The sequence below is a fragment of the Nasonia vitripennis genome, chromosome 2 (assembly GCF_009193385.2).
Source record: "Nasonia vitripennis strain AsymCx chromosome 2, Nvit_psr_1.1, whole genome shotgun sequence".
NCBI classification, from domain to species: Eukaryota; Metazoa; Arthropoda; class Insecta; order Hymenoptera; family Pteromalidae; genus Nasonia; species Nasonia vitripennis.
In genome coordinates, this window is record NC_045758.1 from 5728659 (window position 1) to 5753726 (window position 25068).

Below are 25068 nucleotides of genomic sequence, written 5' to 3' on the forward strand. Positions count from 1 at the left end.
GTGGAGAAATGGTCAGTTATGTTACATCGTGATAAAAGTTAAAAAAAATATACACTCTGCAATCCTTGAACGCGAAAAACCTCAGCAAGCAAGGCCAGTCGGCCGAGGTTGCGGTACTGTCAGCCGGGATTATCTACATCCTTCTTTTTACGAAGCTCCGTGGACATAGAGAGAAGGAGGGAGAAATGCTCCGCTCTACTCGCTGAATTACGCATGATGCTTTACCGCGGCGGGATATCCCCTCTAATGGCGCCGTAGCTGTCTCTTCTTCTCTTTTAAACGTGTCGCGGCCGTGTAAACGAAACACTTTTATCGCGGACGATAACAATGTTGCTGTGATAACTATTAATAAAACAATCGCGCGCGTTTTGCTCCTCGTTTACGTACGTCAGCGTGAAAAAGTTTTTGTGTGAGAACTCGTTGAATAATTTTTTATAAGATTAAAATTCCTGGCCAGCATATTAAAAGAATTATTTTCCACTGAGTTGCTGGATATTTTAACGACTGAAAAATAATATCCCACGTGGCTCTTGTGAAATCAAATTGTACAGGGTTTCAAAAGAGGCTCTTAGTATATTTGATTATAAAAAATTCCGTGAGTAGTTCAAGTGCACTTATGAAAAGGTTTTAGCGAAAGTCACAATCTCGGGTTTTATATTACAAAGCTTCGTTATATTATACTCAAAGTAAACTGTAATAAAAGTGGTGAATTCGTTGAAAACACATAAATGAAAAAGTTGCGCGAATATTTAATAAATTCGGTAGAGTGAAACCCTTCTAAATGTATAACCCGGAAACGCAAACCCACTCTCGAACTCATTTGGTTTTTTTGAAAAACGCAATGGCACAAAAACGTAACTTTCTATCGCTAGATGCATATTAAATTCTGAAAAAGCATGTCGAGTTTATACGAATCCCTGCCATATATAAATTCTCTCGCATATCCCTTTCAGTGTTATTAAAGAAAGGCGAAAACGATGTATCCCTTGGAAAAGCCCATCATGTCCAGGCAGCTGAAAACTCTAGCGTGGTGATATACCCACACACATACACACACGCGGTAGATGCATGCGCGTACTCGTAAAATTGATTTCAGAGCTTACGTATTTACCGGCAGAGCGGATCCATTAATTAATGGAATTGGGTTACTTGAAAAAGTAATTGCGAAAGAGCTCGTTAATGCGAGTCTCGCCACCGCTGCTGCCGCGGCTTTCGAGTATTTTCGAGAAATCACTACTCTTTCTACTCTAATAATTTTCAATTTATATGCTCATATTTTCCGAGGGCAAGCTGTGTACACCGTCAGCGGCGGCGGCTGTATACACACACGCACATAGAGGGAGGGAAGAGAGAGAGAGAGAGAGAGCGAGAGAGAGAGAGAGAGAGAGAGAGAGAGAGAGAGAGAGCGAGAGAGAGAGAGAGAGAGCGAGAGAGAGAGAGAGAGACCGAGAAAAAGAGAGAGCTGCCGCTGCTGGCCGATTTCCACCCCGCGGGATAAACCCGACAGTCCGTTCCTCGCTTCCTCTCTCGCTCGTGGAATTTTACCGGCTCCCGCACGCTCTTTTCCCTCTTTCATCTCTCGCTCAATCTTTTCGTCCCTCGCGCTGCACTTCAACATGGATCCCAGCGGCGGCCGTGGCGGCGCATTCTTGGGCGATCCATTTCCAGATTAAACACGCATAAAACTGCACTCTCGGCTGATGCGAGAAGAAGCTCTCCGCCGCTGCTGATGCTGCCTCGTGTACGTACGCGTGTTTCTCTTGCATGTACGAACAAGCGAATATCTACCCGAGACTTGCAGCGGTGTAGCGCAAGTTTTCCCTTCCCGCACTTCCGCGCGCAGTGCGTATTACGACAACGACGCGGCGGTGTGGTATAGCGCGAGAACTTCCGCGGCGTACCTTCGGCTCTCTCTCTCTCTCTCTCTGGAAACTTATTAAAGGGGGGGAGAAGGTAAGACGTTTCATCAAGGTGTAACTCGGCGGCAAGTACACCGCAAAGCCAATGAAACGCTTCTGTAATTTGTCACGCGCGCTTGAGGGAGAATCGGAATTTTCGAGCGTCAAAAGCACGATTGGGAAACTCCATGTATGGATTATTTTAATTTAGCGATCGTGCTTTTTACAAAAATTTCTGCGAGTAACGATATAACGAGGTGGCGTAGAACTTTGTTGCTTTTATCAAAACTCAACAATAAACGTAACAGACAACATTTATGCGAGCACCGCATACTCTTTCAGCTCCTCTTTTAAATATATTTTTAATAATTGGAGCTCGTTAGCGCGCATTTCTGAAGGGAACACAAAACAGCCGCGTAAAAAAAGCTCAATCGCGCGGACTCCTTTAATTAAAAATGCAAACAATGACAATAATGCTGCGAGAGAGAGAGAGAGAGAGTGCATTTTTACCGCGAAATAAAATTTTAATCAACCGAGTGTGAAAACAAAAGTTTCCAAATGTAAAAACCCAACGTTATTTCACTGCGCAGCTATATAGCGTACCTGAGAGAATCTAATGAGTTCATACGCGAAGACAAGGTTGTAGGCACACCCCTAGTTTCCAATTTTCAAAGAAAACTCAAAATTCCGCTTCGTCTTGTGCTCGACGTCGCAGCATTGTCCTGAGAATGGCGAGCGGTATAGCCGCTGTAGTTACAAAAGAGCGAAGCGAAGCGCCTAAAAAGCTCCATAAGCTTGCGCTGCCTTTCTCCTTAAGCTGTAGCGAGACTCGTCAGCGTGACATCTTTGACAGGGAGCGAGTCGGAGAGAGCGAGAATTGTATTTTCGCTGACTTATACCGAGTACTTTATGAGCCGATACCTCGGCGCGGAACTTTTCTCTCTTTATACATCGGACAAGATTTCTGTACAGCAGCCCAGAGGGAGAGATATTATCGTAAACTTCGAACTTACGTTTTGATCCTTGAGAGCTCGAGCTGCCGTCTCTTTCTCTCTGCAGCGGCAGCAGGCCAACGCGTGGAATCTCGCGGATGGTAAGTAGCGAGGATTAAGGAGAAACTTTCCATGAACTCGACATTCCAATGGCGCGTGCACATCTCTATCTCTCTTTCTCGCGCTCTTTCTCCCTCTCTCCTGCTCTCTCTCTCTCTCTCTCTCTCTCTCTCTCTCTCTCTCTCTCTCTCTCTCTCTCTCTCTCTCTCTCTCTCTCTCGTTCTCTCTGTCTCACGGCTACGGCCTCGCGGATCGTATGTATGGAAAGCAGGAGCGAGAGAGGACTTTCGAATGCGATATTTTAACTCCGCTGAAAACTAAATGTTTTATTCAGCCTCTTATCCTCGGCTTGCAGCCTCGTCGTCCAGACCTCCCCGACTCATTGCATCCCTTCTTCGCTCTTTCGAAAGTTTCGCGCCCCCGAGAAGGAGCGAGAGAGAGAGAGAGAGAGAGAGAGAGAGAGAGAGAGAGAGAGCTGGGAGCAAGTTTTCCTGTTCAACATCTGTGTAAGAATCATATCCGTAATCTTTTCTTCCTGCCGCGCCTCCGCTCGCATTATGCAATCGAGTCCCGCTCGCTCGCGGCTTTCAAAGCCCTGATGCTGTACTGCCCTCCGTGTCGCGGGGTTTTGGTGCTTTATTGACGCCTCGCGAGTCTGCAGCTGGGGGAAACAGCGGCACTGTTGTCTCTGCTAAATTGAATCCAACGCAACTGTCGAGATTCGTATAATCTGGAGAGAAACACCGAGTATTACGTCACTCCGAGAGCAGCGAGAAAAATTTGCACTTCCATTAGGTCATTGTCGGAAAGTAGGTGGCGCCCTCTTGAAAAATGCAAATTTTTTCAATCAAATTCTCGGATATCGCGACGCGAGGATCTCGCAAGTTTTCGCTTCCCCGGTAATCTTCCGCCGCCATAAATTAGAAAAGTTTTTAGAATTATTGACGGGGAAGATCGAGAATTCAAGCGCTTGATTTACGAGGTCAAGGTCTTCCGATGGGACAAAGCGGCCTGTGGGAATATAGCTGAAAACTGAAGCGCCAGTACTTAGCCTCTTTTTATCCAGTGACGTTGCCACTGCGTCGCGAAAATTTTCCCGGAAAATAGAAATTTCGAGCTTTTGCGCACGAGGAGAGGGGGTGTGTGCTTGTAGAGTTGCGAGGTCAAGGTCAGCTTTGAATGGCGAAACGTTCCTTCGCTATGAGCATTAACATAGCGCGGGCCACGTGCGACGTTCTCGCCAAACAGAATTACACATACACACAGCGCATACCGAGAGTAAAATAATATCAGGAAAGATTTATATACAGAAGGATATTAGCTTACTTATTCGCCTACGAAATTGACCGCGGGTAGTAATCCGGTAGTGTGTTAGAAAGCGCGAATGGAAATTTTTATCTTTTGGAGAATTTTGCATAGGAACAAATGGCGTTCTGTATATCTACCGCTGCATATTTTCAGGAATACGAGAGAGGTAGAGAAAACCTGTAACGTTTTAAAATTACAGAGTAGCTGGAATTTAACCTGAATACCAATTCGCAATAAATTACACAGCGTTATATTCCAAGCACACAGTCGCGGCGAGGCGAGAAATGAATTTTGAATTTACAAATGCACGTATAACGCGCATTAAGGCGTTGAATTTACAACAAATGCCGATCGCCTGGACTTCTTTGATTACTGAAAAGGCAGTAATGACGGCTGTTTGCAAACAGGCGCGTACAGCTGTACACTGGTCCGGCCCTTTAAATAATTCATAAGCGCAGCAGCACAGAGATGGAGAGTATACGAGCGCGTGGTCACATCATCATCGGCTGCTGCTGCTGGGTCTTCGCTGATTGGCTCGAATTTACGAGCCATTGTCGTCTGATTGGCTGCGTTTGTGCTCCGTTACGAAAGTCGCTGGCGCGAGGAGTCTGGCAAGCAAGGCACTTTGTATCGCGAAAATATTGAACGTACGGTTCGGCTAAAGTTTTTTCTTTCACTCTCCCCGATGTAACACACTATCGCGAGGATGGCATTCATTTGTCCGCGCAGACGTCATCTCGATATCGATTTTCAATTTTCACCGATATCTCCCTCGCGCGCAGTATTTAAACAAACTTTTTCCATTCATCAGCCGACTGACGTTTAATATTTTCCAGACACATTCTCCCGGCGTCACTGCGGGGGCGAAAGTTAAAAAAGCTTCGCACTGTTTTAAACTAGCACACGCAGGCATCGCGCTACATGACAAATCACCCATAGCGGGGACGTTGCGCGTGGAACAAAAATTACTGCGGCAAGCAGTTAAAAAAGGCCGAAGCCAAAAATCATAAATAACGCGTTCGCTATACTGTAGCACGGCGAAACGTCTCCCGCAGCCGAAGCGAAAAAGCAGCGGTGGCAGCACAGTGTTGCAACGCAACATTAGCTCGTATAGCCGCGTCGATTCGCCGGCCGCACATTTTAGTCCATCAGCGAAGCGAAAAACGAACGCATTATCGGCCAGCTCAGTGTGTCTGTGTGTGTGTTCGTCCGGCCGATGCACCCGTAGTCAGCCAGGCTCGTTACAATGCGATGATTTTGATACGGCGCGTTGCGCTTCACAATGGATGCCGCCGCCGCTGCAATTTCAGCCGCGCTGCTCTCGGTCTGCTGGACCTCGTCGTCGCTCTGGCGTCGTCGTTGTCCGTGACACTTTGACGCAAGTTCGGAGCGGTCGCGGCGACGCTACTACTGGCCGCCGCCGCTGCTGCTGCTGCGCCCGGCAGTTATGAGTTGTCTAATTGTTTTGTCATTGTTTTAACGCGCGCATTGTGTAGAGACGCTGACGCTGCTGTCTCTTGTTAGCCGCTGGAGAGCGAGAGAGAGAGAGAGAGAGAGAGAGAGAGAGAGAGAGAGAGAGAGAGAGAGAGAGAGAGAGAAAGGAGCGCTCGACTGTAATGTGCCGATGCTCGCTTATTCTAAGCATTGTTGTTGCGGCTATGCGGCTTACAGTTGCGAGATAACGGAGAGGGAGGTGTGGAATGCGCGGTGTCGCTTTCCGAGCTGTCCAAATTTCCTGGATGCTGCTTCTGGTATACGACGTTTGCTTGGCTTTATGAAATTAATTTGCAGGGACGTTGCGATCGGAAGAGAATTTGCGGGTACGAAAATTCGAAAACAACAGCGAAAGACCGAAGGCTGGAATTTTCGATATTATTACTTTTGAGGATAAAGCGTCCCACGCGCCATGGGCAATCGTAACTCGTGCCTTTCCAACGGCATTGCAAGTTTTGAAATTGTACAAGCGCGTGGAAGAAAGATAGAAGAGAAAGCTCTATCGCGACTTTGAAGGAAATTTTTTAATAACGTCCCTTGTCAAAAACCTTTTCGACAGCGTCACCGGCATTTGGCGCCAGCCAATATTACGCTCCAGAGTTTAGCAGCTGGCATCTTTCTCTCTCTCTCTCTCTCTCTCTCTCTCTCTCGCTCTTCCTCTGACTCTGACACGCCGAACTCTTTCGCCGAGTGGAAAAGAGACGGAGGATAGGAGAGGAAGAGAGCACGAGCAGGGTAAAAAAAATCAACTCGGCTTCTTGTATCTAATGCGACTTTATTAAAGCATCGAGTTATCTCTTCCTCCTCTCTCGCTCTGTATCTCCGTGAACGAGCTCGCGCGTATCAACTAAATCGCGCCCCGACGACATTCTCCAGCTCATCTTGTCCTGCTTGCCGCGCTCCGAGTAATTATTTCGTTTATTATACGCATGCTTTTTGAAATGCATCGCTCGCGTTTCAACGTCGTTTTATAAAAGTTCGGTTCACTTATGCTTATGAAATTGAGGATAATTGAAAGCTTAATTATATTTACCAATAACGACGTTATTATATATTATCTCCTCTACGCAGTCTGAATTGAAAAATCGATATGGCGACCGAGATAAAGTTCCCGCTTCGAAATTGAAATTTTAATCTCATTGGGCTCGAAATTAAATTCCGATTCATGCTCTTATTCGTCTGAGCCTTCCCAATTTGAATAAGCGAACACCACTCCATACCAAATTATAGGAGGAAACAAATTTAGATGCCGTGTGTATAACGCAAAAAAGTGGACAAAATTTACATTCGAGTATAAATAGCGGGTTATGCAGTAGGAGTATAAAAATGAGTTTTCTCTGTTTCCCGGAAACCACGCGCGCGCGAGTAAGTAAAGAGAACGGCTCGGACTGCTGTACTATTTCAGGATTTTTATATTAAATATATGTTAATCTTTATCTGTTTGAAACTCGTGGGCCAGTGGCGATATAATCCAGTTAAGCCGGGCAGAGAGCCGCGAAGTTTTTAATTACGGCCGACGTCACCACGAAAATCCACACAAATGCCGGGTGCGCGGCACGAAAAAAAGAGCGGCAGCGGTGCAACCGAGCCAAATGAAAAAATAATAAGAATAACACTTTAAAATGTTTGCAAAGCTCTCTCTCGTCAAGATTACGCTGGAGGATCTGAAATCTCGACTCCACTGTTTTGCTCTTCCACTTACACCGCTCCGAGTGAATGTGTCCGCCGCAGCTTCTTACTTGAAGAGGCTTTACTTTAAATAAAACGAGCTAGTATGGAAGTGAAAAGGGAACATTTTTAAAGCTTTAGCGTTTGGTATATGTAAATTATGGAAATTCGTACGTTAAAAAGCTCTCTCGTGCTTATTTATATAAACGTGTATATTTTCAACTGAGAGGGAGGGTAAACTTTTTCGCTGGTGTGTTCCAATTTGAATATGAAAATTCGGACGCGCGCATACGCAAATTAGTAGGACAGTCGAGAACGAGTAGGTGAATAATTCCCGGCAATATGGGAACATACTGATGCGACGCGGGCCGAAATTTACGCAGGACTAGTTCAAAGTAACATCAATTTCTAATAAAATAATCCTTGACAGTTGAATATTGGTATAGAGCGAGAGAGTAGTGTGTGATGCGCAAACCTGCGCGGCGGCGCTCCACTTCAATGCATTTTGGTCTGCTCCGATGAACCGAACAATGACTTTGGGATACGTCAATTGCAAAAGTCATTACGCAGCGAATTATTAACGTAACATTGATTAACGACTCGCGTGAAATGTGTGCTACGGCTTTTAAATTTTAAACGCATCATTGCAGTGTGCTTATAGATTACAGCGATCGATGTTGCCGAAAAATTGAGGCAAAAAATATAAATTTATCTTCGATTTGCCGATCGCGAAACAAGTAGTAATATCGGGTATATCGCGTACACACAGACACTGCACGCATATTACTCCCTGGCAGCCGCGAATCATATACATATAAATAGCAACAACGCTTATGCTCCCTCCACTCAATCTAGGCCAAACACGATGTGCTCGCGGCGGGCGTGTTGTAGGTATATCGATGAGCGATTATTGCCGCGTATTGCTGATTGAATCTGGCGCCGGTGGCCGAGCTATTGGTGCATTTATAACCCCTCCGCCTCGAACCGTAATCTAATTATACGAGTATAATCTAATTATAACATCGGCGCGCTCTCGGCGCAAGCGCGCGAATTATGCTCCGCATTTTTCCATTATAAAACGCCCCCCGCAGCCTATAGCAGCAGAGCCGAGGCTAAAATCACTCGAATATACGATTTCCATTCGAGGTTTTGCGGCTCTCGCGCGCGCGCGATTGCTGCAAGCGAGTATACGGGATGAGCTATTTTCCCGGCTGTTTGCGGAAGTTGATTAAAAATTATGAGACACCAAGGGCCTCCCTAGGCTTTATTTCGCTGGTAATTATAAAATAACACAGCTGCCGGCGCGTACGGCTCTTTGCTAAATCCGCGCTATTGTGTCACGTTATTATTATTTTGTCTGCTTTTACGTCCATATAATAGAAAAAAACGACACATTTTTCAAACGCGGAATTTTCACTCACGTGCGCAAGAGATACGCGTCTGCTCTGTCGAATAAAAATTCAATACCCAGAAACAGATACGGCAGCACAGAGAGAGAGAGAGAGAGAGAGAGAGAGAGAGAGAGAGAGAGAGAGAGAGAGAGAGAGAGAACCACAACTGAGTTAGACGTCGTCCTACGCTTCGCCAGACGTGATTCTCCATCTCTGGCGCCCATAATTCTCGGTATCCTCCGGCCAGCAGCAGCAGCGCAGCAACATATTCCGCGCGTCTCGGCTTCAATTTTCGTAATACGTTTACACGAGCGCAGCTTTCGCTCGGAAAAGCGAAACCGAGGAAGAAAATGCGGGAGTGAGAGAGCGAGATGCGTTACGAGCTTGGAATTCGAAAGAAGCAGCGGCAGCAGCTAAGATACACGTCAGTCAAAAGTTTGTACCAGAGCGTGCGCTCGCGCGCGCGAAGAACCTTTCAGCTGCTCTTCAGAGCCCCCGCAAAAAAGCCATTCGATACTTTCCAAAGTGGCGAAGCTGCAGCAGCAGCCAGTCGAGGGAAAAGAGAATTAGGAGCAGCAACGCGCCGGCTGCGGAGAGGAGAGGCGCACATAGAGAGAAAGCAGGAAAGGATCGAAGGAAAATCTCCCACTTGTAGCTCGCTCTCTCTCTCTCTCTCTCTCTCCCTTCCTAAGAGAGGAGATATTTACTCCGATCTCGCCGACTCGGCGCGGCGGTTAAATCTTGAGTGACGCTCGTGCTCTTCCTTCCGCTAGCTTCCACTCCTACGGCGCGCGGCGCGTCGTTGACGAGAGCGGGATGACGAGGGGGTGGAGAGAAAGAGAGCGAGAACGAGAGGAGTCACGACGACGACGACGTCTCTGCCGATGGAATCCACACGCGGAAGCTGAGCAGATCACCGATTGATGCTTCTCCTACATACGTCTGCGAGCGAGTGTGTTCGCGAGTGTCGGAGAAGAGCCGTCTCGCTGATGGCACCGAGGAAGCTCCTAATTTATCACCCGTCCTCGCACGAGGCTTTTAAGCACAATCCTTGACCTTCGTACAGGGCGGCTTCAGCTAAAGTTTGCTCACAGGCCGTCGAACTCGTGTGTAGGGCTTTATTTTCGTCGCAGAGGAAAGTCGAAGGAAATTTCCGGTATAAGACCACGTTTTTGCAGAGAAAATTAATATCCTTTATAGTCGATTCTATACGAATATCCCAGAGCCATTCTCCGGTGATTTCACCGATCCGAAATATCCCCCTGCAGCTGTATGAATGCGGAACTCGAGTCAGTTCTCCTCCTTTCGAAAGGTGCCAATTTTCGCGATTCGACTACGAATTTCAGCGGTATTAGTCTTCGCCTCTCCGCGCGTCTGCAACTCAACTCGAGCTCTCTCTCTCTCTCTCTCTCTCTCTCTCTCTCCTCTCTCTCTCTTTCTCTCCCTATCCACTCGCAGAATACTTCCGACGAAGGTACTTTGCGCGCGGAGGAGGCTTTAGGACGAAACCCAGCTGATTCAGGCTCGGATTCGATCGGCGCTGCACACAGGAGCAAAGAATCGCCCAGAGAATGGCTTCCTGCAGAGCAGTTTCCTCGATTTTCAAGGCGAGCCAGATTGAATTTCTATCGTCGCGGAGGCGTGAGACGGCCGCGTTCATTTCACGCGATATCGCCCTGCAACTACACTGGCTTATGTTTGGGAAAATAGCGGCCTGAGAGGAGAGAACGTAATTTTTCCGATGTCGTTCGAGAGACGCGAGTACGACTGCTATTTATAGTTTTTTGTTTTACGCTCGAGTTTTTTCTCCTCTTATCGCTCGCCTGACCTTAATTTCTCTCTCGCTCTGTTTTGTCTCCTGGACGAGCCTGTTTCGCGGTATCGACTTTAATGTCCTTTCCTCTTACTCCGAGATTCTCGATGGTAATAAGAGAAATGGCTGTCGACGTTTCGCTTGAACGGTTTGCTCTTCATTAATTTACCCGAGCCGCCGCACATCGGTTTTCAATGAATCAAAGCCGGTCAAACGTGTTCGAGCGAGAAGATGGTAAAATAAGTACAAGCGTCGTCGACGACACTCTTTCTATTAAATTTTTCAACCTCCTTTTTCCACGCGGTTAAAGCGCTGTGTACACGGGTTGCTCTCGCGCAAGACCTGTAGCTCCGAGAGAGAGAGAGAGAGAAAGGAGCAACAATGTCGAACAAAGAAATCCATCGACGCACCAGGGAGGAGACACTCTCTCTCTCTCTCTCTCTCTCTCTCTCTCTCAGTCTACGGCAATTCGCGCTCGCGCAAAGTTCCGCAGGCGGTAGAGAGAGAGAGAGAGAGAGAGAGAGAGAGAGAGAGAGAGAGAGAGAGAGAAGAGAGAGAGAGGGAGGGAGAGAGACCCCGGTGTGAGCACCCGCAGGGTCCCGAGGTACTGCAACGCATACGCCGCCTCGTGTAACTTTGTAATTTGATTAAGCGGCACGACGTGTTTTAACACCCGTTTCCCCAAGAATCGTAGCTGTTGCTTCGCCGAGCTGTACTGCGCGCTGGTATAACCCGGATGAAAAGCCCGTGGTTTATGGCCTCTGGAATTTATGAATTTCGGGAAAAAGTTAAGTTTGACCCTACTCTCTCGTTTAATTAAATGGAAATTTCAGGGGTATAATCAATGTCTTGTCGTACACCGCAGCTTAATACATGTAGGTTCTTACACTTAAAGACTGTAAGGAATATATTTCCAAGTAGATTCTCATTTCTTATCTTTAAAAAGCATATTCTTTCGCAATAAACAGCGGGAAAAAATGAATCACTTTTTATGTCGTTTCCAAGGTTGTTTCATAAAAAAAAAAACACCCGCGAACGCGACTCGAAATTGCCTTTAAAAAAGCCATTAACGTTCGGCGATGAATCTCTTAGAGTCGCTCCATCCTTTCTCTTCGATATCTTCTCGCCGTTGCGCGATGGTCATTAAGAAGAAAGCACGAGAAGGAGCGAGAAGCGGTAGAGGCGGAAGCAGAAAAAGACCTAGACGCGCTTTTCTCGCGGCAAGAAGCCCGCTCTGCAGCTCTGCTGCGCTGGTTCTCAAACGCTCGTTAGACAATAGCGAAAGGGCGAGCGAGAGAGAGAGAGAGAGAGGGGCAAAAAGGGAGTGGAAGAGAGAAGGCGTATGAAGACAAAAGCAGTCAGACAACTGCAGCCGGCTGCGAGATCATTCTCGCATAATCCGTTATCACGTCTGTTATACATAGTTGGACTTGTATTGCATTTCGCTTTTCGATAATTCGAGTTTGCTGACGACGGTTTTGAGCATTTTTGGAGAAAAAAAAAGAAAAAACTCGGTCGACGATGTTTGTAGGGCGTCGCACGTCAGATGCATTTCCCCGAAGATAATGGAGGCAATATCCCCTTCAGCTTCTTCTCGTGGGGTCGATCTGACTTCGACGCCTACAACGCAGTGCACGTCGACGAAGGGCTGTGTTGACGGGTAGGGCTGAGCGAGTTTATAGGTGCGGAAAGATTATCATAAATCATCCTTAAAACCGACGTGTGAAAGCGGAACGCAAACGTATTTACGCGTATCGACGAGCTTTTATCTTGGATACACTCCTTTTCCTCCCCCCCCCCCCCCCCCCACCGCCACTCAGCTCCCGAGCTGTTTGTTTTGCCTCGACTCTCGAATCTTTTATTAAGCGTCTACTGTGCACACTCGCTTACAAAAAAACTTATCTAAAAGCCAAATTTAGCCTTCGCTGTCCTCTGCACAGAATATATTCTCGCGGCGCGGCTCTTGGTGAAGCGTATATATACATAGAGGCGTGTACGTGGGGAATGCCACAGCAGCGCGTCGTATTTGGTGAGAGTTCCGCGGCGCATTGATGAGCCAAAGCGAAACTTGCTTCGCGGGCGAAACCGATCGCGCCACCGCGCTGCAGGTGATTGTGTGTCGGGATGGTTACGCGCGATGTCGTTGTTCAGCCTCTGGACTAATAAACAAACTGAGCGGGCGCGAAAGCCGAGTAGTCCGGCTAATCAGCATAAATGCAGCAGTAGAAGCCGGCTATCGGACCGCAGTTAAATTCAGAATTACGGACAAAGAGAGAGAGAGAGAGAGAGAGAGAGAGAGAGAGAGAGAGAGAGAGAGAGGAAGCAGCGCAGCGACGTTCAAAGCGACGTGTGCGGAGCAGCATCGGGGAAAGTCATCTGTATGTGGACTGCACATGTGTGTGCCGAACAGTATATACGAGCTCTGCGGCGAAGTAGCCCTGTCGCTGTGGTGGTCGTGTTCGCCGCGAAACGAGCTCTCTCTCTCTCTCTCTCTTTTGGAGAGAGAGAGAGAGAGAGAGAGAGCTAACGCCCGAGTTTGCGCCTGCACAGTGCAAATTGGCTTATGCGTGTAGGCATTTTCGGACAAAGCGCGCGTGCAACTAGATTTAAACTTGGACTACAACGTTTTTTTTTCCATTTCTGTTGCAGATCGACCCGAAAGTGGCGTTTCCCAGGAGGACACATCCAAAGGTGAGTGAAAAAAGAGTTTAGCATTCGCATTCATAATCATTTTAAGTCCAAGAAAAGTACTTGTTCGTGGTAGCAGCACAATCTGCATATTCCAAGGATGAGAGCAGGGGCGTGAAAGGGCACACGCGCCAAGACCCCGCGAGAAGAGAGCACATAATGAAGCGGTCTCTCCCCCTTTCTCGCTAATACGCGTAATTACGTCTAATTTACCGTCAAAACCTGAAATTATTTTCCCGGCGCTCGAACGTTCGTTCTCGCGACCGTCGGGGAACGAACGAGAGGCGCACTGCACACACAGCAGCAGTGTAAGTGGGCAAAAAAGGACGGCTTTTGAGATGAGAACGAATGAATACGCGAGAGTAGGGGGCAAAGAGAACGCGCAGGGAGAAGGCAGAGGGGAAAGAGAAATTTACGCGGCTTAATAATATAAATGCCAGGCACGCGAATTACCGGCGGCGAGTGACTGAATTGCGCTAATTTTAATTGTACCCTTTTCCTCTCGTTGTACTGCAGCGCTCGCAAGCTCTCTCTCCGCTATATACCCTTTTCGCTCTCTCTCTCTCTCTCTCTCTCTCTCTCTCTCTCTCTCTCTCTCTCTCTCTCACTCACTCTCTCTCACCCCGACGTGCTCCGGTAATTCTTTTCAAACCCCCTCGACCTCGGCTCTCTCTCGCGCTGCCTCTGATTTCCCAGTTACCTGCTGCTGCGCTAGCAGCGACATTTTTACTTTTAGCAAATTGCTTCGTACGTTCGGAATTTTACCCGCTCTACGCCGAAAGCGAGCTTTTTTGCTTCTCGGACTTTTTTATTGGTTCGTTTGCAATGCGTGCGTTCGACGTTCGGAAACAATGGGATTGTACGTTTTGGAACACCTTGCGCGAATTATCCTCTTTTTTTCTGCTGAATTCGCCCGATGAATTTACTCCGGTCGCGTATACCTATACGCAGAGAGTATAAACAATCGAGCTTCGCGTGAATCCAGACAGATATCTATCCTCTAAAAAGCAGGAACATATATTTCATAGAATCTCTTGCTATAGAGCAGGCGGTGCCAGCGTCGAGGCCTCGCATTCGAAATATATGGGCCAACATATTACGACCGGCAGGGAGGGGGGGGGGGGGGGCAGCTGGAACGGGCGTGCAATTTTCATAAAATGCCGTGTGATGCGCGGGCCCTCCTTCTTGCAGCGGCATTTGCCTAAAGAAGTAATCCGCCCAGTCTCTTAGTGTTTTGCTCGCCTTGCATTTTTGAAGCGTCTTCTCTGTTTTTTTTAGATTCCTCTAGTCGGTATTTTTCTCGGTCGGAGTCGCAAACACGCGATAATCAATGCCGTGACGTTCTTATATATTTAGAGACGCGGTGGCACACAAGAGTATGTCGTCGGCCACGTATGAAATCTCGTCGCGCATAAATCCCGGGAAATCCATCTCCGCAGTCCGCGGTCGTAACAACGGCCATAAACAAACCTGATCTCCGCGTTCTCCGTATTTCCCTATCTGTCTCTCCTCTCGATTTTTCTCTCCCGTATTTTTTGCTCCGTCGTCGCCGACTCGCACCTCTGGTCCGTGCAGAAAAGGTCGTGGAAAAAAGAGGGCGTGATTTCATCCCTACTGTCTCCGGTATCGCGCCCAGACGACCGAACTATACCAGAAGCTTCTTCGTACGTGTAAACACACCGCAAAGACGAATGGATTATGTAAAACGGCTTGATTCGCTGCGAGTGAACAGATTGAAGGCATAAATAACAGCAGTGCACTAATAATTTCGTTAGCGTCGTTAAATTCACTTCCACCCCGTCGCGTCCTCGATGAAATACAGACCATACATTAAGCCTCGGGACACTTCCCTCCGCGATTATTGCCGATAATGATTTGTTTACGCGTATTTGAATGATGCATCGCTGAGAAGAGGCTGGCTGGTGCGTCTGAGGTATTATTCAGTCCTTCGGGAATCGAGATAAAGGAAGGAAGCAAGCGGCGGGGAGAAAAAAGGAGATAGGGCGCGCGGGCGATAAAAGAGTGAAAAAAGCGGGTGGCGAGAAGAGTGCAAAAAAGTTGAAGGGAGCGAGACAAGAAGGGAGAGAAGAGAGAGAGAGAGAGAGAGAGAGAGAGAGAGAGAGAGAGAGAGAGAGAGAGAGAGAGAGGAGAGTTGCAGCACGTCTCGCGTAACGAGCTGCCGGCTCCCTGGGGTCTTCGGTTCCTCTCTCTACTTCTTTTCCCTTCCGTCTTTGCTCTCTCTCTCTCTTTCTCTCTTCTTATTATCTTTCCTCCTTTTTCTATCTTCATCCTTATATCACGTACTCTCGGACAATCGTTTTGTTTTTCCGCCCGGGCGAGAGATATCCACCTAGCCGAGGTGAGGTACATCTATATATATATATGTGTATAGTAGTGGCGGCGGCGGCATCAGGTAAGTATCCTCTATACGTTCGACGGTCTGCCGATATTGCTTTTCCTCGAGGCGCACAGCCTGCTATATAGATGTATACACACGGCAACTAGATATAGACGCGACTTGTGCTGTATGATTTGTTTTCATTTGACTTCCACTCCAATTCAGCAATTGGGATTGCACTCGCGAGGGAGAGCAGAGCCGAGCTCGACGCTGAAGGAGAGATCTTATCCTTAACCGTAATTCCATTGATTAGATTTTCTTCGCTCTCTCGCTGCCGCTATTGCTTTTATTTCTTCAACTCCTCAGTGGCGAGCTTCATACTTTGTGTCCCATGAATATCTTCGAAACTGCAGGGTAACGAGCAACGCAATGGACTTCTTTAATTGGCTTATGCATTATCGTTGAAAAATTCAACGCGTTGTGCAGTTATAAGCTAAATTCCACTTCAAATAAAATACTACTCGGTTCTCTTCGGAGCGCGATTAAAAGGTATTTAATTGTAATGATATAGCAATTACAAGTCATGGGAATCGCATTACTGCTTTCGCCTGTAATTCAATGCGAGAGGGATTCTCTCGCGCTCGAACGAGCTGCGATTAAAATCAAATTTCAAAGGGCGCGCGGGGTTGAATTTTATTGGCCTGCAGCCCCAGTTTATTACATTAAAGCGCGATCTGCTCGAGGGGTTTAATAATAACAAAATTCGCGCCTCGTTACGACATTTCGTTCGTTTTAATCATTTCGAATCCCAGTACTCGCCTCGAGAATTTACACAAACGCAGTATGCTGCACAGCGACCTCCTTATACGTATCTCACTTCGCGCAGCCGTGTTCGACATGTCTCGCGCAGCCCTGTTGCATTCATCTTACGAGCTAGAGCTCAGGGACGAGTCCACGGGTCGTATAACTGCAGCCAGCCAAAAGAAGGCTTGCCTCTAAATACGCCGCAGCAGCAGCCGGGAGCAAACTCGGCCGTCCGTCCTGTTGAAACGAAATCCCATGCATTTTATAACAAGCGCAGCTCATTCATCCCCCGCTGCTGCTGTATACAGCGTCGTTGTCGTCGTCGTCCGGGTTATGCAGCAACGTCCTCGTCGCAGCTTGTGTACTCAGCGACAGTGCAGGCAACCCCTTTCCCGCGGCTGCATCACGGACATACTTTTGTGGACACGAGCCAACCCCTACTCGGCTGCTGCGCGGCGTATTCAGCGTGTTTTTCTCGATGCATACTCTCCCTCTCTCTCTTTATGCGGTATCCTTCTATTCGATCTGTCCTTCTCCCGCGCGGTCAGCACCGGCGGAGTAAAAAGGAAAGCGAGTCTTTTTCGGGAGTGAAAGAGGGGGAAAGGGAGCAACCTCGAGCGGCCGAAACAGTTTACACAGCTTAAGTGACGTCCAGTGTCTAGCTAACGCTCGCTACCCCATGCGGGACTCGCCTCTCTCTCTCTCTCTCTCTCTCTCTCTCTCTCTCTCTCTCTCCTCTTTGTCTTCTTTTCCCTCCGCTATAACCTCGGAGCTTTAAACGCGCGCCGCTGAATTTCCAGACACTCCACACTGCAGCGGTTACTGCGGTTGGCTAAATTCGTTCCTTTCCCAAGAGTAGATAAAAAAGCGGAATCTCTAGCCCTCTTTAATAACTGCAGTATGTGCTTTATGGTCCTGTTACGGATATATAGCTTGAGGGAAAACAAGGCGAAACTAATCGGCGCCGGCCACGCGATCTTATTACGTCCACGGCGAAGAGAGAGATAGATAGAGTTCCCTCTTTCTCTACACACTCACACACACACACACACACACACACACACACATATATATATATATATAATACTCGAGGATCGGGCGTCGCGCTCGCTTGCTCCCTGCAAGTGGACGTCCCGCGGGATCGGTCCTCGGACAGAACTCGAGCGAGCTCCGTACAGGATCGGTGCCTTCTCCTCGGGGAGCTCGAGCGGGAATCGCCCGACCCACTGATTTTCTCCTCACGGCAGCAGCTTTCTTCTCCCGCAGGATGAACTACGCGCGCGAAACTTTATTTATTTTAGCGACAGCGCGCTGTGATGCCCTCCGTGTTATATCCAATTTCGAATGCCGTGTATTCGGATCTTGTTTTTATTTGTACTACTACTCTGTAGAAGTGAGGGAGAGAAGTTGTTATCGACGCGGCGGATTCATATTTTTTTCACGCCTCTCCGCGGATAAACCACAGCGCAAATTGCGAAAGCACTCAGGACTTCGTTAAGACTCTATCTCTCAAGCTCTCCCACGTCACTTGGGTATCTGTCGCGAAGTAAATTCTTATCCGCGCGATCGGCCGTCGCATTACGTGCACGTACCCGCCTGCAGCTAACGGCTGCGCGCACGGCAGTATCATAAGCCCGTATAACGCGTTATCAACGAGCTGCTGGATTAAACGTTGTCTCAAAATCCGCCATAAACCGATGGCGAACCAAACGCGAGCAGCAGCGTGCACTACACAGCCGACTCCGCAATAACCCGGTCAATACTTGAGAGAGCTTGCGAGCACCGACGCGCATCTCCATAACCAGGAGAGAGGCCGATATCGCGCCGGCAGAGAATTTACTGTGTCCCGCGAGTACCACACTATAAATCGAGGCCCTAATCTTCGGTCGAACTTTCGAAATTGGGTAACGAGCTACCTCTATATGCACACGCTCTCGTCTGACCGGCGAATTAGTCTCGCCAGTTTCTGACGACGACGACGACGACGACGACGACGGAAGCCAGCCGCAGATAGCGTTGCCGCCATTGAGATAAGCTAAGCTCCCGCCCTCGTGATGGAGCGTCGCGGCCTGTGAAGTCGTTGACTGCAGTAGCGGCACCGTAGCGCGTCCCTGGGTTATGTATGGCCCTGTGTCTACTCCAGCGACGCGCTGTGTGTGTGTGTCGGCGAGACAGCTTTCTTCTCCGCGACGCGCACTTCTTTCTCCAACGCTTTCCACACATAAAGCTTTACGATATACCAAGTCGCTGGTGCCTCGCGAATTTTTCATACCGGTGTAGGAGAGACGAGTCCTTGTAAGTATATCAAAAGTTGATAGCGAATCGTAGCGTTCGATGCAATAAAAATTTCGTTCGGAGAAAATCTCAAAAGTTGATAAACACAGAGAGCTGCACAACACGCCGGCAACATTCATCTTCGCTTTAACGTTTTACACCGCTTTCTTCCCAGCCTTTGTCACTCATTCGCGCGTTTTTTGTAGTTTTTCCACTCTTCTCCCCACCCCCAGCAGCCCCTCTCTGTTTCCTGCATAGCTCGTCGAGAGCTTTTAAAAAGCTCATACGCCGTAACGCGCTCTCTCTCCTACTCTTGCGCATTATAGCAGAAGCAGAAGCAGCGGCAGCATGCTTTTTTCCATCTATATTTAGAAACGTGCGCTAGCCGTCGCCGTCGTCGTCGCGTAGTAGAAAGAGTCGCGCAATGGTCCACGCAACAATATGTCGACAAAGTCGCGCTGCTTGCACAACGCTAAAAACAATGGGAGCGAGCTCGCGGGGTTTTCTCTCTCGCTCCTCGCGCGCCTTTCTTTCGCGAACGAACGCCCCCCGCTCGCTCGACCGTCTCTTAAAAGCTTTTCATCTTTTGCATATGAGCTTTTTATCATCGCGCTCGCGACGCGTCGCTACTCTGTGTCTCGTACTCTGTGTGTGTGTGTGTGTGTGTGTGTGTGTGCGCGCGTCCATACCCCTCTTCGCGCGTCGCGTCCTTCTTTACTCCCACTCTCCGGCCTTAGACCGGCATCGCGCGACGTGTCTCAGTGGTACATCAGGCTGAATGGGCCCGGTAATTGCGCGTTTAATATTTCAGAGCTTTCGCCTTGTAAGCATATAAAAATGTCCGCGATTCAGGCGGCCTGCTGGGCTGCGTCGACTCTACGTGTTTGTGCGCGGGAGGAACTTTTTTCATCCCCGCTCGCGCGCTCGCTATCTGTCTCTTTCTATCGCACAACGAGCCTTTCTCTCTCTCTCTCTCTCTCTCTCTCTCTCTCTCTCTCTCTCTCTCTCTCTCTCTCTCTCTCTCGTTTTTCGCAACAGCGCGTAGGTATATGTGAGAACGCCAGCAGCAGCTCACAACAGTCCCTGGCTCTAAAGTAGCAAAGTGAGAACTTTCCTCTTTTCTCCCGTGTGCGCGCGCGGCGGCAGCCGCTGCTGCAGACCTCTTTCTTTCAGCTGCGTTCTCCGCGGCACTCTCTTTTTTAGCTTCTTTTCTCTGCCTCTATCTTGCTCGTCAGTGCGCGCGAATGCGCCTTCTTCTAGCCCTCGACCGAGCCCGCGACGGTCCTTCGTCATCCTCCGTTTGAGCACCTGGAATATTCTACGCGGAGATTATACCGTGTCTCGTCGTCCTCCTCGAGCAAAAAGCCCCCCCCCCCCCCGAGTAAGCTCGACGTCGTTGCTGAAAGTCACTGCTCTCGCGTTGACGGTCATTTTGGAAACTCTTTTTTGATTTTGCGAGAATTCAAACGTTCGAGTAGTGCGAGTCGGGTTTAGTCGGAAACTCGATTGATACGAAAACAATGAAACGCCGGCAGAGGAGAGGAAAAGATTTAGGAGCGTAGCGCTGCATTAGCGTTGATAAGAGTCCGAAGTAAAGGCTCTAATGTCTTCCACTCGGCTCTCGACAAAGCGCCTCATTCCAGCTGATCTCTCTTCCAGCCGGTCATCCCTCGCGCGACAAAAGCTGCTCTTTGGTGCTTGCGCGTGATCTCAATCACAAATTGACAATAAAAAATGTCCAATTAACCCAGAGCAGAGCGAGAGCGGGCAGGAGCGAGACGGAGAATCTCTCTCTCTCTTCGGGTCTCGGGGAGGAGAATCCAGCGAAATCAAGTGCGCGTCCTTTCATCGTCGCGCGTCGCGCGTCCCTCCTCGGAAGAAGAACCCCGCGTGAAGTTGGAAGCAATCGAGAAGGTTTAATCCCACTCGATTGCGTTCCTCTGCGCTCTCTCTCGCCCTCTCTCTCTCTCTCTCTCTCTCTCTCTCTCTCTCTCTCTCTCTCTCTCGCTCTCGGTAACTTTAGCAGCAACGGCCCCTTCAACCCTCCCTCTATACGCGACCACTTTTCTTCCTCCTCGCGCTTTTCTTCCTTGCTTGCTGCTGCTGCAGACACAAGAGGCAGAAAGTCACTTTCCATTGTTCGGTCCCTTACATTCTTTAAATGCCCGGCGCGTGGGCGCTCCTTTTTGCCTCCTGCGCCGGAAAGAAGAATTTCGAATTTATTCTCGCGCGCTACGAGAGATCGGATTTGCTGTGTACGGCGCTTATTGGCTAATCATAAATCCCGAGAATTCACTTCCGTTCGCAGACATATATCGAGACTTTGATTTAACGTATAAGCGCACAATGGATTTACGTCTCTCCGGAGAGAGGCGTCAAGAGGGCCTTTGTCGCGCGGATCTGCGCGCAAAGTTTGATTCCCATCTGTTCTCTCTCCCTCTCCCTCTCCTGTCTTATCTACTTTTATGAGGCGCACGCGCGTACATCGCGAACAATCACGCAGATCTCTTTCGTTCTCTGCTGCTCGGATCCATCGAATATCCTGGCAGTTCGTTCTGGGCCCCAGTGGAAAATCAATTTCCAAGACTCCGTACTCCCAGCAGAAGAGCTGCCACTACTACCCCTAAAATCCTGTACTCTTGCGCTCCGTAACCGAGAGTATAGCTAGTGGCTCGCTCTCTCTTCCACAGGAGTGAGTGAGAGAGCTCCGAACACGGCGTATTAATTGTAAACGAATTTATTCCCCAGGCGCTCGAGGCTAAACTAAAACGCCCGAGATATTACGGGAAGTAAGCTCGTTAGAGAGCTGTAGCGTGCGCGCGCTCTCCGTTCTTCTCTCTGCTGGATTCGCCGCGCGCGGCGTTGTAGTAGCTTGCGGTTTCGCAACCACAGTCTCTCTACTGCGCGCGTCGGTTGCGGAAAGCCTCCTCTTCCCCCTCTTCCTCCTCCTCCTCTCCCTCCCTCTAGCAGTCTGTTTTGCGCGAGGCGCAGAGGCTTTCAAAAACCGCGACTGTGTCGAACGCGAGCGCGCAAAGCCCAAAGCGCGCGGCGCGCACGAGATGCTCATCTACAGCCCGCCTGCTGCCGCATACGTATGTTGGTGTTTGTTGCGTGAGAGAGCAGAGGAAAGAGAGCAAAGGCTATACGCGCGCGTGTGTGCGTTCGCTCTTTCCAGACGAAAGTTCGAGAGTGCATGGGTCTACCTATACCGCGCCTAAACTCAAGTAGGCCGCCGCTGAGAGCGAATAGTCCTGTTTTTCTCTTGCGAATTCTTCTTTTTTCCTCGAGTAGATTTCGTCGGCGGCGGACTTTCCTCCTTCGCAATTCCGTAATTACGCGGAAACGCGATTCGCCACTGCAAGCACTTGTTGCCTGTGAAAGTCCTGGACTCGCTCTGCAGGGCCTCTCGTGTGGCTGCGTGCGCTGATACTCGATCCTCTCTGTGGCGTTTGAATTGATGCTCTCCGACTTGGCATCTGAATAATGGCCTTATATTCACAGAGTCGAATGTGTGTCGCTTTTTTACCGCTTCGTAAGTATACACCTGCCACCGCAAGCGGAGAGAAAGCAGCGAGAGCTTTTTGAATTTTCCGACTCAATGTGCTTCTTTCATGGCAGTTGCGCGCAGCCTGTGTTCTCCGATGCGGAGAATTTTCATATATTTTATGAAAGCAATTTTTTGCTATCTCTATTGAATCGCAGGCGATTGGAATTCCTCGTCGGGTGTGTAAAATAAAAATTCGAGCTTCGTCAAAGCTCGAAAGTATGCGAGGAAAAATATTCGTTGACAAAATCCATTAAACCCTTATACCTCCTAGCGGGAGATAATTTCTCCAGCAAAGCGGAGCACGGAAGCAAGCATAACCATACGCGAAATATATCAAAGCCTTTTTCATTTCCATTCATCGTCCTCCAGGTCGGACTAATTATTCTCCGAGAGCTATGCCGGAATGCCGTCGAGATGCTGCCCGCCGCGCGTACACAGGTCCGCGAGGAAAGAATTTCGGGGCCGTCTCGGCCATTATGACTACGACAACGACGACGACGCTTGCGCATATAAAACACGCGTTCGCTCGTCGGCATAATGGCAGCAATAATTCCTGCCGGCTGGAATAAATTCTCCAATAATAATTTTGCTCTCTCCCTCTCTCTTCTCGTCCTTTATGCCGCCCAGCGCTACTTTATTTTCCCCGGCGCGTTTCTTTCACTCCCTTTGCCGCCGCTGCAGTTATACATGCACTCACTCCGCGCCGTACCGTATGTAGCTAACGTACTTACCTAACTGGCTGCGATTTATCATGCGCACATTCGCAACTTTCATTCTCGCTCGCGCGAGCGCATTTTTCCGTTTTTTTTCTTCCGTCCCTGCTCCTTCATTCTTCTGTCTTCTCATCCGTGCGCCAGCTCTCTCCATTACGCTTATTTTCTTCCCTGCCTTTATTTTGCCCTCTGCTCCCTTGGATGTATGCTCGCACACGCGAAAGAAATAATAAAGCGCCTTAGCCCGCCTTAAGGTCTTTGCGAAATCTAATAAGCATAGTCGCGCGGCGAGTAAATCCCGAGAAATTACGCGCCTACAGGTACAAGTTTTAATAGTCGCGTTTTTCTCTTCGAATTTTTCACTGGGTTATATGCACTATGGACTACCGTCTAATTTCATCATTTGTCCAACGCGCACGAGCACAGCTGTTACTTTTCCATCTCCAGCACCGCAGCGAGCACAGAGAGACTCGTTTCGTTCCGCTCGCTGCGCAGCAGCATCGGGGCACGGCGAATTAAGCTGCTTTATAAAAATGTAAAGACGTTCGCGATGCGAGACCCGTTTCCCGCTCGCTCGCTTGCCTTTTTTTCCTCGCCGGTTCGCGCGCGGGAATGGAAAATGTGATTGGGACGAGTTTCTCTGTACACGTCGAGCCGCGGCGACGCGTAAGAGTGTGTATAAAAGAGGAAGGAGGAAGAAAATGTGTGCCGCGCAGGAAAAGAGCAAAAGTGGCAGAAAGACGCGCTTGCGAGGCGAGAAGAGAAGAGAAGGAGGTTAAGGTGATGCTTGCGCGCGCGAGCCTTTACTTATGCACGAGCAGATACGAAGTCTTCGGCAAGCACTCGAACCGGGAGACAAGTACTTTTCGTCTTGACGTTTCTCGATCCTGCGCAACGCGCGACTACGGCCCAAGAAACTCTGGAGAGAAAATCGGAGGAAAGAGAGAGAGAGAGAGAGAGAGAGAGAGAGAGAGAGAGAGAGAGAGAGAGAGAGAGAGAGAAAGACTGACAGACTTCAACCGACCCCATTCTCACGCCGTTTAAGTCGAAAGCGAAAAGGGAGGAGATCCTCGAGCTGTTTTTCGCTTTCTCATACTCTTCGGAAACTCGCTTGGCCTGATACATACATGTTTTTCGTTCTCCTCTCGTGCGTAGCTCGCTCCCGATTCTAAACTTTCTTTCTCTCCCTTTCTCGCTCGAGAATCGATTGCCAACAGCTAAGCGAGTGAATCCGTGTCGCGCCGACGCGAGTAATCAATATAATTTATAATTTTGTTACACTTTGTAAACAGCTTATTAAAATGTCATTAAATTACACATCTCGTTTCACTTTGCAGACGCTCGAAGCAGCGTCTCTCTCTCTCTCTCTCTCTCTCTCTCTCTCTCTCTCGGGACGAGCTGTGCGATTCCTCTACTCCCTCTCTGCTCTCGCGGACGTAAAAAGCACTTTTGCCGAGCAGGATAACAAGTTCGCCGGGCGGAAAACGCGCGCGAACCTGCACCTGCTGCATTACGTATTCATTTGTGATTTCCGGAGCCGCTCCGGCGTACCAGTCGCAGTTGGAGAAACTCCGTAGGGCCAAGTATGCGCGAAATAAGATTTCGATTCGAGATATTAATTGGGCCGTGGCGCCGCGGAATTTCCCACGAGGATTAAAAATAACTAATCTGCTCGCTTTCTCTCTTGCTTGCGGTATGTAGTTCCGGGGTTTGGGGGCTGTTTTCCGGCTACGTAAGCGTGTGCATCGCGAAAAAGTCGTTGAGGATTGCCGCTGTAGTCGTCGGATAGGGAATAAGAGAATTCGGGTAGAGAGAGCGAGTGGTTTTAGAAGTTTTGGGGAAATTACTTGCGAGTTCCGAAGTACTTATAACGCTGTTTCTGCGGTTTATGTACTTACCTAATAGTATTACGAGATACGCTCTTTAATGGGAGTTTTAATTTAACCCAAGAACACACGCGCATGACTGCGGAATACCGACTGATTACCATCTGAAGTTCTCGCACGAAAATTGAAAGTCGGAAAAAAGTCGGAATAACAAAATGTAATCGGCCCGTAGCTGACTCCCGAGGCACAACGTA

At 48.8% G+C, this 25068-nt stretch overlaps 1 protein-coding gene across 21 annotated transcripts in view; it reads left to right on the forward strand.

Moving 5' to 3' along the window:
• The window catches only part of LOC100122401 (RNA-binding protein Musashi homolog Rbp6), a 542632-nt gene that overhangs the window by 308712 nt on the left and 208852 nt on the right, over window positions 1-25068 (forward strand). For all 21 annotated transcript variants that reach the window (XM_016981711.2, XM_016981715.2, XM_016981718.2 and 18 more), the window contains one exon: window positions 13274-13315. In XM_016981711.2, the coding sequence (XP_016837200.1) occupies window positions 13274-13315 (42 nt within the window). The remainder of the gene's footprint in view (window positions 1-13273; window positions 13316-25068) is intronic.